Here is a 25,842-nt window from a genome sequence, read left to right as displayed (position 1 = left end):
CTGCATGTTCTATTTCACTTTACATTTTTGTTACTTGGATGAATAAAAAGTACCACACACATTTCCATCCTTGGTTATCCCTGCTACCTGACCAGTTGCTATGGTGATCCTGTCAGGGTGGACTGCAAGGCTAAGAAAAGAAAAAAAATGTCAGCTGTTGCATGAAGATAAAGGCATGACTCATATTATTCCTAACTACATTTGCTAATACCCATTAGTACACCAATTTCAACTAACAGCCTGGTAATGTTTCAGTATCATTTGCACTTGCAATTTAATCTTAAAGAGCTAAAACAAGCACACTGACACAGTGTGAGAGATCAGTCAGTAAATAAGTGCAATTTGAAAATCAAGACCATTACATCATCAGAAACTTTGTAGCAAGTTTCCTGCTAACATGAAAAAAAAACACCATTACAGTAAACAAATGTAAATCAATTGCTCTCAAACCAAGAAGGATTACTCAGACATACAGGATTAGTTGACAGGTTGACTGTAAAAAGTGTTGATGTCCACAGCAACAAGCAGTAGATGGAACTAGGGCACATTTACCTTCATGTTTTTCAAAACTCACCACTTGACATCATCATTGTGGCCAGTATAATGTCTCTGAAGTTGTTCCTCCACATTGTATAGTACGACCACAGATGCAATGAAATATACAATCTCACCAGTTGGCAGAAGGTACAGGTTACAGCGGCAATCCCGGCCTCGATAGCCATAACTGAAATATTGGTCAAGTACATTAAGTGGAGTAACAGGTGAAGCTTCACACAGAGGAAGAGCAACTTTAAAGTTGACTTGTATTCTGAGACACTTTGATTACATAGCTAAATGTGACACTGCTGGTATCAGGTGAATTGGTGATGAAAACATTGAAAACCAATGCAGTTCTATGTCATTTTTGCAATTAAAAAAAACTAAAGGCTAAGTCTTTTTTTAAAACACTAGTGGGAGAAAAATAGAGGATAACAAACACACAATCCCTCCTCTAAATAATGCAGGGATTAGCTGTCTGTTGCTCAGTGGGATTTCAGCATGTTTTTTTAAGTATGACTAATTAAAGGCAACTAGGAGTGAGCAATAATGCAACCTTGCTAGCACTACCCACGTAGGGTCGCCAGCTGTGATTAAATGTGTTTCTCTTCTCTCTCCACAGGTGCTGCCTGACTTGCTGAGTTTTTCTAGAGTTGTCTGCTTTTGTTTAAGATATCGCAGTGACACTTTTATACTTTAAAAATGCACGCTCCTGGTTTCAGCCTTAGGGAAAACAATTGGCTCTTTCAGGCTGATAGGAAAACATGTAATTAGCAGCTTGCATTGCAGTGCATCTTGATTTTTGTGGTCATGCAAATGAATTGCTTTAAACTGTTTCTGATCTAAGGGTTTTATATTTAGTTTTAAAGTAGCTGGGATGAGTAAACTAAAGCACTAGGAACATTCCAAACATGTGGGCCCTCTGTCACACTTACAACAGCACAAGAAAGGAGGAAAATAAGTCCTTTCTCCAAAGTAAATCATGTCCTCAATGAACAAAACAGAGAGAAATTTAAAAAGGGGTATGGTCTAACTGTCTGCTGAAGCTGCATTAAATATTTACATAGTCAAATGTTGTTATGTAGGAATATGGGCAGTTACAGCAGGCGATCGGGAGAACGGAACTGGATTTATGATGTAAAGTGTAAAACGGAGCCCAGTGTTTAGCACAGCATAGGAGCATAAATGCCATTCATAAATAAGATCCTGAATTTCTGAAAACAAAAACAAAAATACCTGGAAAAACCCAGCAGGTCTGGCAGCATCTGCAGAGAGGAACACAGTTAACGTTTCGAGTCCATATGACCCTTCAACAGAACTAAGTAAAAATAGAAAAGAGGTGAAATATAAGCTGGTTTAAGGGGTGGGGGTGGGTGGTGGGACAGGTAGAGCTGGATAAAGGGCCAGTGACAGGTGGAGATAACCAAAAGATGTCACAGACAAAAGGACAAAGAGGTGTTGAAGGTGGTGATATTATCTGAGGAATGTACTAATTAAGGGTAGAAAGCAGGACAAGCAAGGTACAGATAGCCCTAGTGGGGGTGGGGTAGGGTGAAGGAATCGAAAAAGGCTAAAAGGTAGAGATAAAACAATGGATGGAAATACATTTAAAAATAATGGAAATAGGTGGGAAAAGAAAAATCTATATAAATTATTGGAAAAAAAATTGGGGGGAGGCGGAATCGGAAAGGGGGTGGGGATGGAGGAGAGAGTTCATGATCTAAAATTGTTGAACTCAATATTCAGACCAGAAGACTGTAAAGTGCCTAGTTGGAAGATGAGGTGCTGTTGCTGAATTTCTGTGCTTCCTTGATTGGCAGGATTGCAGTATTAAATTGTGGCAGGTACTTTAGCTTGATGGCAAATTTGGGTGAGATCCATTTCCCACTTCAAAATCCATTCTTGCCCCCAAATTTCCCTGTGTAATTTAGCCCCACCCACAATGCTCAAACTGAGTTTTGTGCATCCATCAACATTTATTATCCTGAGGGGATAAGCGGGAACAGTTTCTCCCTATCTACTCTGTCCAGACCCCTCATGATTTTGAATAACTCTATCAAATCTCCTCTCAACTTTCTTTTCTCTATGGAGAATTGTCCTAACTTCTCCAATCTATATTCATAACTGGAACCATTCCCGTGATTCTTTTTTGCACTCTCTAATGCCTTCACACCCTTCCCAAAGCGCGACACACAGAACTGGATGCAATACTCTAGCTGAGGCCGAACTAGTGTCTTAAACAAATTCAACATAACCTCCTTGCTCTTGTACTCTATACCCCTATTAATAAATCCCAGGATACTGTGTGCTTTGTTAACTGCTCCCAGAATCTGACCTGCCACCTTCAGTGATTTATGCACATATATACCCTGGTCTCTCTGTTTCTCCACCCACTTTAGAGTTGTACCCTTTATTTTGTACTGTATCTCCAAGTTTTTCCCACCAAAATGATAACTAAGCACCTAACATGGGGCAACCAACCCTCAACCCTGGGATTAAGAGTCCCATGCTCTACCAACTAAGCTAGCTGAAATTCCACCAGCTGCCATGGTGGGATTTGACTCCATATCCCCCAGAACATGATCCTGGGTCTCTGGTTTACTAGCCCAGTGACATTACCAGAATGCCAACCAGTCTAATACTTGAAGCAATGGGAGTAGACAAAATTGATTGCAGCACTAATGCAAGTCATTGTACACAGTGGATGCTGTGGCATTGGAACAGCCCCTTTTGTCAGCCTGGAGCTCACAAAGCACTAATTTACCACCAGACCACAACTTTATGGAATTTCACAGGCCCTTCCAGTTCAGTAAGAGTGGGCCCAGACTGGAAAACTGACACTCTTTACAATACAACATCAGAAATTCTGTGTAACAGGGTTATATATGACAATAAGGAGATTGGATTGGGCTGATGATCCTTTTTGTGTTTTAGGAAACATCAAACCTACTAAGTAGCATTGTCTGACAGGTGAAATGAAAACTTCAAAGCAGTAACAAATCTACAAGTTTCATCAGTTGGTAAGAGGCAATGCAATACTGCAATTTTCCAAAGTGTATTCTGATTACAACATTTCTACGCAATTGATAAAATGAAAATAAACAAGCACTTTTCAAACATGTTAGTACATCATTTGGATCTGGGATATGGAATTTAAAATGCACAAATATAAAATAATATCCACTAAAAGTCACAAAAATAGAATCTAGCCCTCAGGACATTTTCACAGAGGATGAGAATCTAATACAGCCATCATTTTATTAAACAATTTTCATAACCAAATCTGCTATTTTTACCACTGTGTGATTTATTGAAATGAAAAAATATTTAACAACTGTACATAGTTAAGGTTAAATAACTCAACATTGGAGTCTACAGACTGAAGGATACACCCAGTCTAGCTTCAGCTTTTTGGCAGGAAGTTCACCTTTATCTTCCAAACTGTAGGTTTCCTTAATAACTTGGGGCATATACATGGTGATTGGACGTCCACGCAGGAACATTTTTATGTATCCTTCCTCTATAAAAAGAACAGAGAATATAATGCTCATTTCTTGAACACTTTATCAACAGTTATATGAGGTGCAGTAAAATCAGATAAACTGGCAGTAATATTCAGAGAAAGAGAGACAGACAGAGGGAGAGCAATTGAAGTACAGCCAACACCAGAATTTGATTGAAAATTGTAACTGTCTTTATTACATGAAAGGTTTCATACAATTTCATTACATGCAATGAGTGTTGCTAATGTTAAAACAATGAAGCAAAAATATCCAAAATGCAATCCAATTGGTGACAACATTCCATATGATCAAAATAGTATCAGTGGCACATGCTATTTAAACAATATATATCTGAAACAAAGAAGTCAATGCAGAAAACAGTGTGCAAAAGAAAGAAATCATGATATAGCAGGACATGACATAGAAATGTGTATGGCAGACACACAAAACAAAATAAAACAGAACAGATGTATTCCTTACAGCCCATCAAACACTTAATTGTAAAAGTTATGGAGTTAAAAACAGATCTGGAAGTATTGGCTAGGGGATTTAAGTGGGCTCATCAAACTTGGAGATCTTGACATGGTAGTAGGGCTGATGAGAATCTGACTTTGGCTTTTAGGAAATGGTAAGGTCAGAGAGGGTGACTTGCGAGTTCCAAGCTTCCCAACAGTTTTAACTGAGGTTGTTCCAGATTCTTGAACAGTTGGTTCTTGGTTCAATAGCAGATTAAGTAGTTCAGCACTGATCTCAGGAGAACCAATCAGTTTTGGAGTCTGACTCAGCATTATCTGTACTGAAACTACATGGAATGGTCATGGTCACAGAACAAACGGGAGGACAGAAGTAAAAATGATTACAGATGACTATAGATATGGTTTCAATTAGGTTTTAATGTCTAACAGTATTAATGAAGAATAACAATCTTAGTTCTCACTATTGTAGCATATTGTTTTACAATCTCTCAGCTATTAAAACGTCAGCATCATTATTAAAATTTAATGGATAAAGAATTATATATGTATACCTCAATTATCTATTTATTTTTAAACTGACAGTGTAAGCACTCGCAACTTTTCCAGTTTTCTTATCTAGGCAGTTTTTAAATTTGAAGGTAAAAATGAAAGCTTACTGTTGCAAAACTGTAAGCTTTGGGGTTACAATAGAACTCTTAAAAAGAATTTCTCAATTTCACAACTGAGAAAATTGAAATGATACTTGCACTGTAAAGATAACAAAAACTGAACAGACAGCATAAGTGCTAAGTCTATTGTTTGACTATCTTGGGAATCTTCTTGTGGTAGATTTTGACTTTGTGCGATAGTGTGAAATGGGTGATAGTGAGTCAGCAGTGCATTTTACATTCCTCCCTATTTAATTTGCACTGATTTCAATCACGATCACCTTTCCGCTATCACCCAAACTCAGCATTACGTTCTAGTCTACTGTTAACACAGGAAGCTTTAATTTAGACACCACAAAATCCATGGTCACCCAAACTGAGCTTGTCTATTGCTCATTACATGGGATTTGCTGCTAACAGAAAGACTATGTTCAATTCTGTGTTTTGTCTACTAGCATTCATGTGATTTTTGGCAAGGTCGCTGCTGACTGAGAGTTATGCCTCTACTAAATTTGGATCAACTACAAGAATTTTGTTTTTAAAGATTAGTACATTTTGACAAACTCTCGTGCAGATATTACAAAATGACAGTACATCCTGAAAGGTGATTTATTTTTCAAGCAGTGGTGAATTGATGCAAACTTTTCAAAAGCAGGCAACACTACATGACATGTGGCATAGCTCTCTGCACGTCAGTCACATGACTCAACAAGCCAAATTGAAAGACAACACAAGGATCTATGAGTCATAAAGGAGACCTCCTCATTAATTCATGGTTCTCCCACTACCATCCCCCCCTCCACACCCCACCACCAACATCTAGGATGGTTATGGCTCCAAGGAAAGTCTGTTTAATGCACTTGGAAAGTTTGGTTGCATTGAAAAATGATTCCCAGGAGGAAAGCTTTGCATTTCAAAGAAAATGTATGCATGCTTGCAGAAGGGGCTGTGTGTGCATGTGAATGAGACCTGACAGTAGGAAACAGGTACGTTCAGAGAGCTAGAATATTGCACAAATGAGACCTACCTTTGCAATGCATCACACGGCGCTTCCCTTGTGATTACAGAGACAGAGACAGAAGTGCTAGATAAAGATGTGTATGAGGAAAGTCAGGTTCACCTAACACCTGTTCTAAGGACTGCACAGCCATATTCATTTACAGCTTCTAAATAAGCTGTCATACGACATAGAAGCTCGAGTTCCTCACTTATCTTAGCATTTTTTAATAAATCCATTACATGCAAATTTCATTCAAGATATATTGGGAAGCAACGGACTCTCAATCCCTCAGACACTAAAAAGGTATTACCCAACAATTCACCAGACATGACTTTTCAAAAAAATCCTATATTAATAAACATGTGCTTTGACTTGGTCAGCTGTTAATCAGCTGCATATTCATATCAGGCATTTGGAATGTTTCTCTCCTTTAGGAACATAGCGCATTATTAAAAAATAATAACAGCAGTACCTGGAATTCATTCAAGTTTCAAACTCAGTGAAATTCATTCAAATACTCCAAATTTAAAACCTAACTGGAGTAAGAACCAAAATCGAAGTCAGACAGGCACTTTTGTAAGACCACTAAGTATGCCTAGTGATCACTGTGGGGAAAAAATGGGCACCAACAGTTGAGTCGCTCTCATTTATTTTTCTTGACCCTTCTGTTGTTCTCTTCCCTTCCCCTCAACTGGTCACACCACCTTTTATTTCTCTCCTCTCAGGTATTTTCTTCCTGCACTCTCTATCCCAACCCAACCCAAAGCCTCTGCTACAATCCCAAGAATGTCTCTTAAGTAAGCACACAGCTAACCACTCTGCCTCTCTTGGCATTCTGTAATGGGTCTTCAAGGTCTGTTTTCCATTTCTTTACAAGCAGCAACCCCAACTACTCAACCCTCCTCTCTCACCAATCTTCGTGCATAGCAAACCTCTGCTCAATTCTGAGTAATTCAGATCACTTCGTTCCATACTGCTTGTAGGGTAACATACACTCTTATGAATTCTCATTGTATTTAAATCCCCTTATGACCCAGCCACTCCCTATCACTGTAAGCTACTCCGATCCTACAATCCCCTCCCCAAACTCACCGTCTGCCTAGGCCTCTTGTGCATCCCACCCTCTTTTTATTCCATGAGTCACAACCATGCCTCCAGGCCTCAAACTATGGAATTCTCTCCATAAACCCCTCCAACTCCTCACCCTACCCCCATATTCTTTATGGATGTCTGTAAACTTATCTCTATGACCAAGGTTTTGTTTATTTCTCCTAATATCCCTTCCTGTGAAGCATCTTGGGATATTTCTACCATGTAGGGAGCTGGTAAGAGAACTGAACATAGTGCCAAGCAGCTGGCAGATGGACTGGGGAAATAAGTGTTCATATGAAGATTTAGGGTGCAGGATTAGGAGCATGTTTATTTATCTGTGTGGTTTCTCTTTTTATTTCAGGTTTATAGCCAAATGTTTCCTCCTCTGAAGAAGAACTTGTTATTTGTTAATGCCTTTCATGACCTTGGAACTTCCTAAATCACTTTACAGCCAAGACTTTTGAACTGTAGTGAATTCCAGCATTTTGTAATAAGTCCTCAAACAATGCTATTTTATATTTATCAACTTAACATTAAAGATCTATCTTGACAATACCAACATATTCCTTAAGATCGGTAGCACTTAAACAGCAGCTCAGAAATAAATCACACAGGGGGCTGTTTGCCCCTGAAGTGCACTTTTCATTATTAAAGTAAATTTGGGTACAATACCCCTTACATTGCTGGACCCTTTTCAAATGCAGTCAAGGGCAGACAGCAGAAAAGTCAAAGGAAGTTCAGATGTAGTTCTACACTGGAGCAAAATGGGAACAATGTAATAGCACCCATATTTCCATCGACTTTGTTTTCCTCCCAATAACACATGAAAAATTGCTGCAAAGGAAAATTGGCCTTTAGTTGTATAATTTATATAAGTGTTTCATCATAAGGGAATTTCTAACGGGAACTGCAGGTCCAGAGTAATATCACTTACCTACATTTTGTGCATGAAAAAAAATAGCCATTTTTAAAAATTCATTCATGGGATGTGAGCGTTGCTAGCTAGGCCAGCATATATTACCCCACCCTAATTGCCCTTAAGAAGATGGTGGTGAGCTGCCTTCTTGCACCACTACAGTCCTTGTGGTGTAGTACTGTTAGGGACGGAGGTCCAGGATTTTGACCCAGCGACAATGAAGGAATGCTGATATATTTCCAAGTCAGATGGTGAATGGCTTGGAGGGGAACTTCCATGTGGTGGTGTTCCCATGTGTTTGCTACCCATGTCCTTCTAGGTGGTAGTGGTCATGGGTTTGGAAGGTGCTGCCTAAGGAGGCTTGCGAGTTCCTGCAGTACATTGAAGACCTGTGTCCTTTTCAAAGGCAACAGTAAACTATCTTAGCTGCCTAATGATCTAATTTTACAGATCTTAAGAGTGTCTCCAATAAAAACCTAGATAGGTGACAGTCAAGGCAGTAATAGCTTTTTCACTGGGATACCAATATCATCAGCCCCATCCCTTACTGCATTACTATGAGAACCACCATGTGAACATCAGTTATTCCATTTTGGGGGACAAGGAAAGGAGAAAGAGGCATGAAAGCTAGGATGATTTATATGCTTTGGAACTGGTCTTCCTAATGACTACATATGATGCTGTGTTGGCAACAGTCAACCTGGTTGAAGAAGATATGCAAAGAAATATAGCTCCTGAAAGGATGCATGGGTGAATAGGAAGGTTTGGGGGGCGGTGGGTGGGGGCGGGGGGGGGGGGGGGGGGGGGGGGGGGGGGGGGGGGGGGGGGGGGCGTTGGAGGGGAGTCGACAGGAACAGAGCAAAACCTCAGGAACAAGTACTCTATTGCTTGGTAGCAATTATCTTTCACAAATGTATTAAGCAAAGGAAAAGAATGCATTGAGCATCACATTATGACTCATTGTTCAATAAAAAAAACCTCAGCTTCAGTCAGTAGGTCCCACATGGTGTCTACCTCAGAAATTTTATGAATGCTTGTTGTGGATGACACGCTGCTGTGGTATTCTGGTTGAATCCTATCCCTAACTTTCCAAAATTAGGTTTTTAAGAATTTAGGAGAATGAAAGACAAAAATTTTCATTTTAAAGAGCAAGAAAATCAAATGAGGAAAGGATGCAAAGCACAAAAAGCAAGAATGTTACAACTTCATGACAGTCTAAATGAACACTTCAGAAAACTAGCATTGAAAAAGAATAATGTTTGTAGCTACTCACCTGCATTAAAGAGAGGATCCTTGGGTTTACTGTGAAAGAAACAATATTATACTGAATCTTTACATCAGTGTTAGTACCTCTTAAATAGATTGCATGTATTAAGACCATACAGTTACTTTTCTCGTCTAAAAAATAGTTAATTTTTAAAAAAATTGTTGAGTTGATTTGGAACTATCTACAACAGCCGTCACTACGCCAGCTGCAGGCTATCATCCATAGCGCTGTTACATGGAGCCCTCAGTCAATTCAGCTACTTAAGCCTCATCAACCTTATAGGTGCAAAAGACACCAATTGAAGTTGGCCTTCAATATCGACATCATGTCAGGATGTTTTAATATCAATCAATCTAAGGTTATCTCTTCAGAATGATCTCATAGCAGACATTGAAACCTGAACTGAACCGGTGCACCTTTATTTCGTGCCCCTACAAATTCAAATCACTTCATAATGATCCAATTTGGCAAATTGGATCCAGAATTGGCTAAGTGGCAGGAAGCAGAGGGTGATGGTCGAGAGGTGTTTTTGTGACTGGATGCCTGTGACCGGTGGGGTTCCACAGGGATCAGTATTGGGTCCCATGCTGTTTGTGGTATATATAAACAATTTAGAATTGAATGCAGGAAGATTGATCAGTAAGTTCGCGGATGACACGAAAATTGGTGGTAAATAGTGAGGAGGATAGCCTTAGATTACAGGCTGGTCAGATGGGTTGGTCAGATGGGCTGATCAGTGGCAAATGGAATTTAATCCGGATAAGTGTGAGGTGATGCACTTGGGCAGGACAAACAAGGCACGGGAATACACGATGAATGGTAGGACCCTGGGAAGTACCGAGGATCAGAGGGACCTTGGTGTGCATGCCCACCGGTCCCTTAAGGTAACGGGACAGGTAGATAAGGTGGTTAAGAAGGCATGTGGGATACTTGCCTTTATTGTCGAGGCATAGAATATAAGAGCAGGGAGGTTATGCTGGAACTGTATAAAACGCTAGTTAGGCCACAACTAGAGTATTGCTTGCAGTTCTGGAATCCACATTATAGGAAGGATGTGATTGCACTAGAGAGGGTGCAGAGGAGATTTACCAGGATGTTGCCTGGGCTGGAGAGTTTTAGTTATGAGAAGAGATTGGATAGGCTGGGGTTATTTTCCCTGGAGCAGAGGAGATTGAGGGGGGACATGATTGAGGGGTATAAAATTATGAGGGCCACAGATAAGGTAGACAGGAAGGAGCTTTTCCCCTTGGTGGAGGGATCAATAACCAGGGGGCATAGATTTAAGGTAAGGGGCAGGAGGTTTAGACGGGATGTGAGGGAGAATTTTTTCACCCAGAGGGTGGTGGGAACCTGGAACTCACTGCCTGAAAGGGTGATAGAGGCAGAAACTCTCATAACTTTTAAGAAGTATTTAGATGTGCACTGCGATGCCACAGCATACAAGGCTATGGGCCTAGTGCTGGAAAATGGGATTTGAATAGTTTGGTACTTGTTTGACCGGTGCAGACTCGATGGGCCTAAGGACCTTTTTCTGTGCTGTAGACCTCTATGACTCTATGATCAAATTATGCTGGGTAACTGCCTTTAAGAGATAAAAATGTAACACTCTTTACTGTTATTTTGATAAAATGCATTTGAAATTTTCAAAATTTGCCCCTCTCTGGGTCACACCCCATGCTACTTTGTTGCTGCACACTGAAGGGACTAATAAATCACCCCTGGCCAACAGATTTAGTTCAAGTCTAAGGAAGGGGACATTAATGGTGTTTTTTTACCCCCAGCTGATGCTATCTACTAACAATGGAAGGCACAAGTAACATGTTAATCCTTTCCTCCATGGCAGAGATAATACCATTAAACTTCAGTTCAACATTATAGATTGTGTAGGAATCTTAGAAAACATAAATAAGCACTTCAATTTACCTGTCGCTGGTCTTTTTCCCACTGGAACCACTGCTAGTTGAACCAGTGCGGGTCCTGCTGTTCTTTGACTCTCCAAAGCTCTCTCTACGTGCAGCTGATGACACTCGCTCAGAAGAGTTGCTTCTCTTCACAGCACTAGGTTAAAAAATGGCTCATGAATTCAAAATATTGATGTAATTGTTGCAGTTGTATTTATTTTGAGAACCATCTACTTATTTCAAATGAAATATTTTCCAATTGCATGGCTGCCTCCTTCAGATTTTACTTTAATTCAAAATAAATATTCAAAATTTGCTACATTAAAGAGGATTTAATATTTTAAAAGCATATACCTTAAATAAACCACAAGAACCTAGAAGCTGAAGTTGTTCTCCTTGGAGCAAAGGAGATTGAGAGATTTGATAAGAGGTGTAGAAGATTATGACAGGTTTAGATAAGGTAGACAGAGGAAAGCTGTTCCCATTAGTTGATGGTACAATGGCTAGTGGACATATGTTTAATGTTTTTAAGAAAGAGATGCGGGGGGATGTGAGGAAGAACCTTTTTACATGGCAAGAAGTAATGACCTGGAACTCACTGCTTCTGAGGATTGAGGAGGCTGAGACGATGAATGATTTCAAAAGGAAATTGGATAGGCATCTAAGGGAAATAAACTTGCAAGGCTATGGAGATAGGGTGGGTGAATGGGACTAATTGGATTGCTCTATGGAGAGCCAGCATGGACCTGATGATCCAAATGGCCTCCTTCTGTGCCATAATGGCTCCATGACTCAAAGATTTGAGGATTTATGTGTGTTTCTACCAAGTTTCTGGCTCTAATTTTCCACATTTTTTCTATTACTTATCAAGAGTATAGTTGAGTCAAAAAACTGCCCCAATACAAAGTTGAATTTGTTTGGAAAAATCCTGTTCTATTTTACAGTTATAAGATCCCTTACTAAGTTTATAATATTAAGGACGGAATTTTCCGTGCCCGCTGGTGTTGGGCGTGTTTGGGGGTGTGAGTGGACAATATGGCGAGAAGGCAAAAAATCAGTTTCACGATGTCGTGAAATCAACTTGCAATTGTCCACTCTGCTCATCAATGGGGGGCTGTGTTTCCCACCGTCAGACATCGAGAACCTCATTGGAACACATCTGCATATCATTATAAGCCCAGCTCGCTGGAACAATCCTGCCACGCTGGATTATCTGCCCATGTCGGCAGGAAAACACGCCAGTGCAGAACACGTCTTGACAACTGTGACGTGCTGAAGTCAGGACTTACCATCAAGGCCTTGCTCACATCGTGGACATCTGAGGGGCAGAAGATACTGGAGTCCAACAGCAAGGGCATACTGGTGGAACATCCATCGCATGCTGAGTGGATTCTCGAGGACATAGCTCTGCCGCGAAGCAGCTCATGCAAGTTGGAAAGTCACCGTTGAGGGTTTGCTCACAATGGATGATTGTCGAGGGGGTGAAGAGGAAGGTCCAGTTGTGTTTTGGAGAGGAAGATGTACTGGTGGGCAGGAGAAGAAGATCTAGCATCGACTGGGAGATGAAGGTGTGTCAGTGGCAGGGAGTGATGGGGGTGGGGGTGAGGTTCGGATGAGGGGAACGACGGTGTCGGGGGTAGTGAGGTTGGGAGTGGGGGAGCAAAAGTGTCGAGAGGTTGAGGTGGGGGGGAAGGGAGTATGGGGGGAGGAGGGAGTATCGGGGGAGAAGACAGCAACTGGGGAGGTGGGTGTAAGGGACAGAGGAAGGTCTAAGGGAAGGACTTTAGATGGGGGAAGGAGTCCAGAGAAGGGAAGGAGTCCACGGGGAGGAAGGAGTCCAGAGAGGGGAAGGAGTAAGGGTTGCAGAAGAGGTAAGGGTGGAGTAAGGAGTCAGGAAGGGGGAAGGACTAAGTCAGAGCAGGAGTCCGGTGGGTGGGAGGTCGTGGTTGGGGGGGGGTGTGTCAGAAGTGGGGAAGGGGTTCCAAGAGGGGAAGGAGTTCCAAGGGGGAAGGAGTTCCAAGGCGGGGAATTAGTCTGTAGGGGGGATGTCTAGGTGAACGTGCAAGGGAGGGCTCTGATGAGTCCCTGACTGCCTTCTGCGAACTGAGGGTGGGTGTAGTAAAAGGGAATGGTGAGAATGACCGATGGCAGAGTGAGGCAGTAGGGTGGGAGGATGAGGGTGCGACGGTATTGGTGGAAGGGACAGTGAGGGTAGTTGTTGGGGACTTGGAGGCAGACGTGGGCACTGGGGATGGGAAGGAGGAAGTTGGGGAGGCCAATGAAGGTGGAGGTGGGATTTTTGGGAAGGAAGGGAACGTGCAAGTTCACCTGGACATTTCCAAAAGAAAAGAGTTGTGGTTGGTAGATCATGGTGTGAAGGTGGAAGGTGATGCCAGGAGAGTCGACAATAATGGGGGAAAGGAAATGGGTGACTGGGGGAGGGGAAAGGACGGGGAAGCTCAAGAAAAACTGTAGCACTACCATGCTTGCTAAATTGAAAGTGAAATGAGAGTCGTGGTGGGTGAGAACAGCTACTGCTTGGGAGTGTGATCAGTGGGTGGGTAGAGATGCAGGTCAGCTCAGATGGACAACTGAAAGAGAACCCCGGCAGGCAGCATTGAAAATGCTCAGAACATTGAGATGGGTGTAATGCGGGAAGGATCCGCGTCCCCACACACACACTTGTCCCTCCAGAGTCATTTGTGTGCCGGCTGCGTGCAGCTTAACTGCTAGGTCGGGAGGTGGTTGGGGGGATGCAATGGGTGGACACACGAAGCTTGTCAATGAAGCTGAAAAACACCATTACACATTATTCAGTGAAAGTGAATATATTTTCAGATTGTGAAGTGACAAAATATGTTCACCCATGCAACCAACTGTGATCAGAATTTCTTAACTTTTGAACGTCTTAGACTTCCAGGTGCTGCCCTGACATCCGCGGCAGGGTTGGAGACAGCCTGTGCAATGGTTGGCCCAGTTGCCTCTGATGCCTCTGGCATGGATCCCCTGGACAGTCAAGGCCTTGGGGGCCCCGGCTTGCTTTGGCTGTCCTCCTGTGGGCCAGCTGCTCCCTCTGTGGTAAGAGGATGAGGTTGAGGGAATCACAGGCAAAGGGGACTTGGAGGGAATGGACAGCATCTGAGATTCTTGAGTGGATGAGGCAGGAGTGTCCAGCTGCTGCTTCTCCTCCCTGGGAGGGCCCCATCCTGACATCTTGACCTCAATGGAGACCTCAATACATGCACATGTGGGCACCACTTCATCAGAGAGCAGGCAGACATACTCCTCAGACCCATGTGCCACTCTGTTGAGGGCTTCCAATAGCTCTAGGTGATGTTCCCACCCTCTACTGACTCTCCAGGATGAGTTGGAAAGCCAAATCCAGAGGCTCATCATCTGACTCGAACTTCACAGATGCCTCTTCCCCAGCAGTCCTCCAAGGGCCAGGAAGCTTGGCTGAACCTGCCTCCTCCTGCTGCGTAAATGTGTCCATGCGGTGACTACCAAATTGTGAACCTGAGCCTGCTCTAGATCAAGTCCCACCGAGGTGTGTGTCTCTGCACAGGTGGAGGGTGTGGGTAAGTGCTGTGACAGGTCTTCCAGGCTGCTTATTTCCAGTTCTTCAATGGAGGAGGTGTCCTCTTGGCTGGAGGTGAGGACCTGGATGGAGCTGAGGGACTGGCTGGATGAGAGTGTCAATCACTTGGCAGAGCTCCCTGTGAACCAAAGTACAGATAATTAGTGCATGGCAGCAGAGTCAAAATCAGGAGAGAGAGCACAGTTGCATTGAGAAAGGGATGATGTGGTACAGGATCCTCACGAGGGTGTTTGACGCTGACCTCACCATCAGAGCAGGTACGGTCCACATCCTTTCCAGTCAGCGCAATGGCACACCCCTCAAAGTGAGTGAGGGGTCTAATGTGGGTCACTCCACCCCCGATCAGGGACATCTCCCCGCCGATGAAAGCATAATATTGCAGATGCTGGAAATCTGAAACAAAAACAGAAAATGCTGGGAAAACTCAACAGGTCTAACAGCATCTGTGGAGAGAGAAACAGGGTTAATGTTTCGAGTCCGTATGACCCTTCTTCTGAGCTCTGAAGAAGGCTCATACGGACTTGAAATGTTAACTCTGTTTCTTTCTCATCAAATGCTGTTAGACCTGTTGAGCTTTTCCAGCATTTTTTGCTTTTGTTTCACTTCTCCCTGCTGTTGTGAGCCAGCTTCTCCTGCATGAAAACAGATGGAGAGAGTGTGAGCAGGACACATGCGCTGCACGGAATGTTTATGTGGTGAGTGGAGACATGGACGGGATGAGGACGTGAGTTCCAAAGGATATGAGCCTGAGGAAGATGTGAGTGTGTATGAGAGTTAGTGGTGTTGTCCCTTGAGGTGTGAGATCCCTGAGGATGTGCGATGGGTTTGAGAGTGTGTGAGTTGAGTGTGATGAGAAGAGTGACTTACCTTGGCGGAATGGGTGAGACCATTCATCCTACTGCAGCACTGGGTGGCTGTCCTCTTTTGCAGGGCATTGGCGCTGACCACCACCTCCCAAGCCAAATTAGTGATGTTGCTGCCCATCCTGTGGCCAGAGCAGAGGTAGAGGACATCACAGCGGGTCTCCACTGCGTCCAAAAGGTGCTCGAGGGACGTGACATTAAACTGGGGAGCTGCAGTCTTCTTGCCTTTCAGGACCACGTCTTCTTTGCAGCAGTGGTGGGCTGGAAGCACTGAGATGTGTGCACATGTCTGAACTTTAAATATGGTGCCCGGTGTGATGAAGCAGTGAGGTGATGGTGTGGCGGGTGAATGAGAGCCCGCCCGCCATTGGAATGGCATATTTCCCAGGTATGCATAATTAATGAAGTGGGATTGGGATGATATAGCGTGAGAAGCCATTGTGGCGGAAGGGTAAAATGTCCTTTTTCCCACCCACTACCACACTTGTTGCAAATCTGGGACAGTTCTGCCCTAAATCTATGTTGGCTATACTCAATTAACACAGAAGAGTGCATCTGACCCAACTGGTTGAACCTTGGGTTTTCATTTTCTACACAAATATATGAATTTCTTGTAATTCTGATCTTTTTTATGTGGCTATATTGGAATTATCTTGGCAGCTGAAGTGGGCTTTTGAGTTTTATGTGAACATTGATTCTAATCTAGCCTTATTTGATCTTGAGAATATAAATGGTTTCTATTGGAATTTCCATTTGTACCTTGTTATTAGCAAAAGACAATGACAAAGTACATGTCATTCTTTGTTGCTAGCTGTCCAGGCAAGAATCAGATGATCTGTGTACCTCCAGCAGACCACAGAACCATCTGTGCACTGAGAGAGAATCCTTTATTCATGCTCTACCTTATACAATTTAGCACATTATGGTGATATTTCTGCTCTCAGAAATTTCTGCCACCCATAAATCATTCTTCGTTGAATATAAAATAGTTGAGTTAAAACAAAGCGAGTGAGAGAACACATGAGTTGTGACATGGATAAGAACGTTGCTTTTTTTTGTTTCTGGTTAGCCTGGTTTAAATCCAGCCCAGACTGACAGGGTGAAAGCAATCTTTGCAAGGGTCCTCAGTAACATCAACTTGGATTTATGTAATGCCGTTAATAAAAGTGCTTGACAGGGACGTAATCAAACAAAAATTGGCACCCAGCCAAAGAAGGGGCCATTAAGTCAGTGACCAAATGCTTGGTCAAAGAGGCAGGCTATGAGAAGATTCTTAAAGTCAGAGAGAGATGGTGCAGCAAAGAGGTTTGAGGAAGGAATTCGAGAGCCTAGAGCTTAGTTGCTTGAAGGCACAGCCATCAATTGTGGAGCAAAGGATGCGCACAAGAGACCAGGGTTGAAGGAAAGCAGATTTCTCAGAGGGTTGCAGGCCATGAGTAGATAACAGAGTTGGGAAGCTGTGAGATCATGGAGGATTTTGAACACAAGGACAAGAATTCTAAATTGAGGTGTTGGTGAAATGTGTTTGGACATTCTTGATCAAGGCACAAGTCTAAAGCATAGAACGGGTTACGCTTTGTTACCGAATCACACACAGCTGGCAGTAGCACTAAAACAATTCATTAGAGATTTAGGCATGGGAATTAAACAGCGGACTAGTAGGGACAATCTTCTGCATCTGGGTTTACAGGGTGGATTTGGGGCTGAAAGAAGGTACTCAATTTGCATCTGAAACATGCAGCACCAGGCTGTGGAAAACATTTGATGATCATACAAAGGACAAAACGTAAAAACAATAGCATTCCATGAGCTTGAGGAATATAAAAACGTTGAAAAATAAAGAAACATGGAAAATTGTCATCAAGCTTTGTTAATGTGTTTATAAATGAATCAAGTTAGGTGGAATTACATAGAATTTACAGCAAAAAAAGGCCATTTGGCCCAAATGGACAATGCTGGTGTTCATACTCCACTTGAGGCTCCTCCCATCTGTTCTTATCTAACTCTATCAGCATAATCTTCTATTCCCTTTGCTCCAATATTCTTACTTAGCTTCCCCTCAAACACATCAACTAATACTTGTGGTAGTGAGTTCCACATTCTCACCACTCTTTAGTTTAATAAGCTTCTTCTGAAGTTCCTTTTTGGTTTCCTGGTGACTAGTTTATTTGGTAGCCTCTAGTTTTGCTCTTCCTGACAAATGGATATATTCTGTCTGTGCCTAACAAAACCTTTCATAATTTTAAAGACCTCTCTAAGGTCAACCCACAATGTTCTAATTATAACAGAAAAGAGACCCAGCCTGGTCATCTTTTCTGACAGGTATAACCTCACAGTTCTTGTATCATCCTTGTAATCTTTTTGCACCCTCTCCAGTGCCTTTATAAACACTTTTATATTAAGATGACCAGAACTATGCAATATTCTAGAGTGGTCTTCTGAAGAAAAACGAGTGAGTGGAAATTGAAAAAGAAAAGTTAAATATAGGAGAAAATAAATATTGTAAATAAGAAAAGAGATGTCAATAGACTTGTTTAGACAATGGATGCATGGATCTCTCCATGGGATAGGCAGAAGTTGTGCACTTCAGTTCACTTTTTGAATGACATTTATAAGTGAAAAGCAAGACATCAATATATCTACTGCAGCCTGGCAAAAGCCCTTTATACTTTATTTGAATCCCTAATAGCATAGAATACCTACCATTATATCCTGCACCACATGGCCCATGCCCCCCAAAAATTCTCACCAAAACTATGCAAGCAACAAAGTACACTTTTTCCTAGAAAAAAATTACTGAAAGAAAACAAAGTATTGGAGGGAAATAGGATGATGTCCTTTATAAGGCAGGTTAGTGTCTCTCACTTATAGGAGGAACACTTTACGCTGCCACAGAGTCTGATGGTATATCAGGCAGAATATTACTAACTTATTGTGCACGGGTTTCTAATGCCTATACAAATGAGGTTTGAAGATAATCATCCAGTTAATACTCTTAAAATCATTTACCTAAAAACCTGTGAGATTTCCTGCAATGTCTAAAGAGCATGAAATGATGAAGGTCATTCAGTGTAATTTCTATTGAATCAGCTGCCATGTATGATAAAGTCATTTATTGTAGCGCTAAAACTAGCTACTATGGACATTGATGAAAAATGAAAACCTGTGTGGAATTCATTTTCCTGAGATTCACTCAAAAATACCTTGTAGCCAGTAATACAATAGTTAGTAAAGCAAAAAGGGAACAAATAATTCATTGGAAACCCAGAATTGCATTTATAAAACTTCCAGCAATTGTATTGTAGCTTTAAATTGCTGAGAGTTGTACTTTTGTATTATTAACAACATACAGCTTCCAGGAATGGGATTATCCAAACAAATGGAGAAAGAACGAAAGTAGAATCAGTAGCAGCTGTATTTGCAATTGGAGGAATTGAGTGCTCATGTGTAAAAATAAAGCAATCCATAGTTTTCTGCAAAAACAATTGCCTTTTTAATAGGAGCCTCTCTAAGTGCTTGCATGCTGAGTTTGTACCTACAGCATACTTAATTTCTACTTCTAGGAAGTACAGCATGCTAATATTCATAGCTCAGGAGGCATAGTGGTATTGTCACTGGACCAGTATTCCAGGATAATGCTCTGGGGACCTGGGTTTGAATCCCGCCATGGTAGATGGTGGAATTTGAATTCAATAAAAAAAATCTGGAATTAAAAGTCTGATGATGACCATGAAACCATTGTCAATTGTTGTAAAAACCCAACTGGTTCGCTAATGTCCTTTAGGGAAGGAAATCTGCTGTCCTTACTTGGTCCAGCCCCACAGCAATGTGGTTGATTCTTAAAAAATGTCCTCTGAACAAGGGCAATTAGGGATTGGCAATAAATGCTGGCCTAGCCAGCGATGCCCATATTCCATGAATGAATTTTAAAAAATTTAATGGTGTAGAATAATTTTGAAAAAAGCACGCCCCTAACTATGACTTGTACAATATTCTGAATCACTACGTACAAGTGGAATATTGTCATTCAATCGCCTACAGAGAGGAAAAAATACTCAAAAATTATATCCGGTTTAACCAGATAAATCCAGTCAAAAATAACAACTGCCACTGACATAAGAGGAATTCTTTGGATTTATCATTGGAATGCATAATGGGATGCTGTGTGATTTTCGAAACCTGAAACTTCAGATTAAGATAGATAAATGCCCTCCATCAGGTGGACTGTGCTACTAATATGGGAAGATGCTATTTGAGGCTATTCTTGAATGATGCCACTTTCTCCTCTCCAGTTCTGCAGCATAAACAACAGATTGACAATTCGCATTGATAACATGGAAAATGTCAATGATCCCCTGTAAAGCTCAGTTTAACATAGCTTAACAGTCCAGTCAACTTCTTTTGGTTATTCCAGCTGCAATGGAAATATCTTACTTTCCCAAATGCAATTGCTGTACTTTATGAGTAACCTTCTTTGTGTCCAGATAAGGGTGTCAAGAAATGTGGAAAAAGAGATTTGTGTATTAGCAGAGTGCTCTATTCAACTTCCTATTTCAACTGAGTTCAAGGTAACCTCACCTTTTAGTAGTTTTATTCAGGTTAGACATACTAGTCAGCCACCCTTGCTTGCTACATCCAGAAATGAGATGCAATATGGAAGAAAAGAAAAATGAATGACATGCAAAAGACAATAAGGAAGAAAATCTTATGGAAACATACAGAGTGTAGGTGAAAACAATTAATCGTAAATGTTAGAGAAAACTGCTGTAAAGTACAAGGTGACAATTTATTCACCAGCCTAACTCAAGTGAGATATAAACATTCTCCGTGATACATTACAATGCCATACATTTTTAAAAACTCGAACTGGACTAAATACTGTATTGTTAATAAATGCATCACCTCTGCTAACATGCATGTCTATTGCCAATAGGATTATGCACAATGATTGCAGGGAGACAGTCATTTTATGCTTGTTTTACCCAGGGCTCCTATGTAAAAATAAGATAGATTCCACAGGGATTTTGAGTCATGGAGTAGAATCTTATCAGCCCCCCATGGGGAGGCGGCTTTGGAGATGGGGGATGGGGAAAGTTGTGTGTCAGGTCATACACCCAATGCAATCCCACTTCTGAGCAATCTAGCTGGAGACAGGGTCAGATCAGAACCTGTTACCTCACAGCAGCAAGGAGTAACCAATTAGTGGCAATTAAGTGCCCAAATGTGGCAAAATGTTCATGATGCTGGGATCATCACGATGGGCAAGCCCTCTTAGGCTAAGCCCTGGCAGATGGCTGGAGGTGGCATCCTGCAGCAAGCTAGGGAGCCAACGAGGCCTCGTTTAATTTCCCCCTATCCCTTGGGGACATGAATATCAGACAGCAAGGGCTATATGCCATCTTATGGAGGGGCTCCACCTTCACCATGCCGGCCTGGTAGCTGTGGCCTTTCTTACTTTAAAATTTTTGAAGTCTTCTTGATGTGCTTACGTGACCTGCCATCCACAGCAGCAGCACCCACCTCTTTCCCGGTGGGACAGCTGGCCACCCAAAGCCTCGGGTGCTCCCATTGGCCATCCTGCTTGCTAATTGTTTGCCTCTGGGAAACTGGGCAGGCCTCAGAACCCATTGGGGTTGGGAACTGGAAATGGTCCCGGCCTACATTTAAAAACTAAGAAAGTAAGATTCCGTCTAAAGAATCATACAGTACAGAAGGATGCCATCTGGCCTGTTATACTTCTTTAAAATAAATATCTATTCCCCTGTTCCCCCACAACCTCCCCCCAGCACCACCACCCCCCACTACCCTGGTGTCCTGCAAATATTTCATTTTCAAATGTGTATCCAATTCCTTTTTGAAAGCTACCATTAAATCTGCTTCCTCACATCTCCCTGATAGTACATCACCAATCATAACAAATAGCTGCATTTAAAAAATTCTCATCTCCCCTCTGACTCTTTTGCCGACTACCTTAAATTTGTATCTTCTGATTATGGCCCTTCCTTGAACTCCAGCCAACTTTCTCTATCAAAACCATTCAATTTTGCCTCTATTAAATCTCTTCTCTGTTCTAAGGAGAATGATCATAGTTTTTCTAATCTCCCCACTGATCTAGATTTCCTCAATCTGATATCATTTTGGTAAAATGATATTACTAAATTATATTCCTCTGCACCATCTCCAAAGCTTTTCGATCCTTTCGAAAATCTGGTGCCCAGAATTGGTTATTAATACTCCAGAGCTGAGGCCTAATCAGTGATTTGTAAAAGTTTATCACAAAGCATTTATCTGTTGTACTTGGGAATCAAATGCTGAATCTAATTCTAAATCCTATAGCAATTCAACCAGTTTTATCTTTTGTACATGCACAACCATTGAAGGTAATAACGTATTCTGTGTCTTGTCACCAGCTAACACACACACACACAATGGTGTACAACAATGATACTAAGGTATTGCTTTTTTCTAGGTTCTACTTTTTTTTAGCCCTTACCACTACCATTAACGCTCCCTTTATCCTTTAGTTTATGACATTTTTGTCAATCTCTCCTTTGTCCCCACCTATCGCTGGCCTTCTATCCAGCTTCACCGGCTGCATCCCCCTTAAACAGTATAGATTTCATCACATTTTCATTTCTCTTCAGCTCTGAAGAAGGGTCATATGGACTCGAAACATTGACTCTGTTTCTCTCTCCACAGCTGCTGCTAGACCTGCTGAGCTTTTCCAGCATTTTCCATTTTTATTACTTTTTTCTACATGTTTGAGGCTTCTTTGCCACTGTAGTAGAGTACCTTTGCTCTCTGAGCCTACTGTTAACAAAAAGGATGTAACAATAGCAATATCTCACTTAGACTCATGCATCACAAAAACATTGCTTTACATCCAGTGCCATGACGCACCACCAAAGCTCAAACGTATTATATCTGGAGGTTTCGACAAATAATATGGACAAGCACAAGCCACATTTAAAAGTAAAAATGGGATAACAACACGTAGAGAATAAAAAACCAATGGTCAGTATTGCACAAGGGTCAGTGACTAATTTGGCAAGCATGTGTGTGGTTTAGAGTGGCTTGCTCACCATTGTTCCGTTCTTTTCTATTGGGAATGACCTAGGGTCTCTCTCTGCTCTTCCAACCCTTTCCAGAAATAAGGCCAAAATCAGAAGCTTGCCATGATGAGAAATGGAATGCAAGGCCATCACAAGTGTACCATAATATTGTGCCAACAGAGTAACATGCCCTTGCCACCCACACACTGCAACAAAGCAAGACTGGAGCAAAAGTAAAAGAAGTAAAATCAAAAGCAACCCTAGATCCATTTATGATGGAGTTTAAACATTATTTCCTTCATAAATCAAAAAAAATATTCTCATCTCAAATACAAAAGCCAGAGGTGGTGGAATGCCTGTCTGAAAGCATGCCCATTAATGATGCTCAATAATGTCCTTATTTAACAATTCCATCTAATTAGCTGAAGGAAGATTTCCCTTAATGATGACTCCTAATTTATATGGCAAGGAATGTTATCTTGAATAGCAATTTAGAACACATTAGCAACTAAGGAGGTCAAAATGAAAGCAATCTTCATATAATTCTAGTTTTGTGTTACTCCAGCTAATCAATACAATATTAATTTGACCTTCTGGGGCAGCATTTTGCTTTTAATCCTGTTCCACCAATCGCTAATGAAAAAGAGTTTTATCCAATGATCAGCTTATTCTGATATTAAAAACAACCTTTGTGTCATGTTTAACAGCATTTTAAAATTACTTATCCTGCTGCTAATAACAGTATGTCCTTGCTTTGTTTGCTGTTACGTATGTGTGTGTGCCAGGTCATTTTGACTTCTTTAGTTCTGTGTAGCCTTTTTCAAAGTAACTCAATTATTTAAGCAAAGCTATTCTGCATACATAATCATAAAGTCATTAAGATACTACCCTACTGTCCAAATCAACTGGGAATAAATTTATCCACGTAAATTAAATGAAGACTCTTGCTGGGAAAGATGCCAAGAATTTAGTCATTACTAACAGCTGAAATAAAAAAGTTCAAATATGAATCCTTTAATGCTAATTTATAAAAACTTTGAGCCATAAAACATATTATTTCATATACAAATATTTTATCTCACTGGTGGAAAGCGCTGTGAAGCTGACATGTGAGTAATATTTATGAACGTTTCATCAACAGAGAAATAAACCTAATAGAAAGGATTACATCATTAGCTGTTTTAATAGAAGTTGTATAATCTCACAGTCATGATGAAGGCTATAATAACACATTCCTCTGTTACTGTATTGAGTAGTTAAGTTAATTGTTAGTTGAAGGCTTAAATAAGTAAATAATTTTTTTAATTTATACTTTTGCGAGATGTGGGTGGCAAGGCCAGCATTTGTTGCCCACCCCTAATTGCCCTTCAACTGAGTGGCTTGCTAGATCATTTCAGAGGACAGTTAAGAGTCAATCACATTGCTGTGGATATGGAGTCACATGTAGGCCAGACCAGGTAAACTTGGCAGATTTCCTTCCCTAAAGGTCATTAGTGAAACAGGTGGGGTCTTATGACAATTGATGATAGTCTTAGAGTTGTTATTACTGAAACTAGCTTTATATTCCTCAACGTATTAACTGAATTTACATTCCACCAGCTGCCATGGTGGGATTTGAACCCATGTCCTCACAGCATTTGACTGGACCACTACTAATTCTGTGACGTTACCAGTACAGCACTGTCTCGCTACTGACAACTGTAGAATAAAAGCTATTGCTTTTTTCAAAAAAAAAATTCAGTCTTTTGTTAATTTAATAAAACAAAAATACATCTGTATTTAAGATTTTTTTTATTCATTCACAGAATGTGAGCATCGCTGGCAAGGCCAGCATTTATTGTCCATCCCTAATTGTCCTTGAAAGATAAACTGCCTTCTTGAACACTTAGGGGAGAATTTTTCCTATGGCAGGCAGGCTGGAGGGGAGTGGGCGGGGGCGGGCGCGGAGCCAATCATCACCCGCGATCGAGTGCGCACCGCCATTTTACGTGGGCGGGCCAATTAAGGCCCACCCAGCGTGACGCATGGCCAGCGCTACCTGTGCGGGCGGGGGGGAGGAGGGAGAATTGGGTCCTGTGCTCTTTCGTGCATGCACACAAAAGAGCACAGCAATCTCCCTGAGGCATGGAGCTGCCTCAGGGAGATTAAGTAGGTTATAAAACTTGTTTAAAAATAAAGTAAAAAGTTATTTAAACATGTGCCCTCATGTGACACTGTCACATGGGCTGGGGCATGTCTGTGAATTGTGCAAAAATAAATTAATGATTTTATAAAGCCTTCAGCAAACCTCATCCTGCCCGTGGATGAGGTTTCCTGAACAATGCGAAGGCCACTTGGGCTCTTCGCCTGCCCACCAACATTAAGGTTGGACGGGCAGTGTTGGTAATAAGTTAAATTACTTTTTTAATGGCCTTAATAGGCCGCTGACTGTTCAGCAGGCGCGCAGCTGCCTCTGGCGCACGCCTGCTGAATGAAATATCAAAATGACACGCGATGCTGTTGGGACGTGTGCCTGACATCATCTCGCATCATTTCTCGCGTTGGCATATCAGGCCCGCCCCCACACACCGACGGCAATATTCTGCCCCTAAATCATGTGGTGATGGTACTCCCACAATTCCAGGATTTTGGTCCAGTGATGGTAAAGGAATAGTAATGGCAATATATTTCCAAGTCAGGGTGGTGTGTGACCTGGACAACAACCTGCAGGTGGTGGTGGTGGTGGAGGTTGTGTGCTGGGTGGTTGAGTGTTGTCAGAATCCATGCAGTCTTATTCACGTTCTAACTATCCTCTCTGCATGTGTGCAATAAACCTATTCCACCAATGGCCATTATGTTTGCAGCAATCTTAATTATAGCTATTAAACTGTGATAAAGAAGTATTCTAAAAAACAGTTACCCAACTATTCACATTTACACTATGGGATGTAAGATTTCCTCTGCACACATGAAAACCATGGGAAGCAATAGATTGCTTCAAACAACTTTCC

The 25,842-nt window shown here is 41.6% G+C and overlaps 1 protein-coding gene across 2 annotated transcripts in view; it reads right to left on the bottom strand.

The window, feature by feature from the left end:
- The window catches only part of eml1 (EMAP like 1), a 233,323-nt gene that overhangs the window by 32,437 nt on the left and 175,044 nt on the right, over positions 1 to 25,842 (bottom strand). For both annotated transcript variants that reach the window (XM_041214024.1, XM_041214023.1), the window contains exons 4-8: positions 11,362 to 11,496; positions 9,445 to 9,473; positions 3,928 to 4,057; positions 575 to 724; positions 61 to 130 (exon numbers count right to left, since the gene is read on the bottom strand). In XM_041214024.1, the coding sequence (XP_041069958.1) occupies positions 61 to 130; positions 575 to 724; positions 3,928 to 4,057; positions 9,445 to 9,473; positions 11,362 to 11,496 (514 nt within the window). The remainder of the gene's footprint in view (positions 1 to 60; positions 131 to 574; positions 725 to 3,927; positions 4,058 to 9,444; positions 9,474 to 11,361; positions 11,497 to 25,842) is intronic.

The sequence above is a fragment of the Carcharodon carcharias genome, chromosome 20 (genome assembly GCF_017639515.1).
Source record: "Carcharodon carcharias isolate sCarCar2 chromosome 20, sCarCar2.pri, whole genome shotgun sequence".
NCBI lineage: Eukaryota > Metazoa > Chordata > Chondrichthyes > Lamniformes > Lamnidae > Carcharodon > Carcharodon carcharias.
This window is presented reverse-complemented; position numbering and strand designations above follow the sequence as displayed.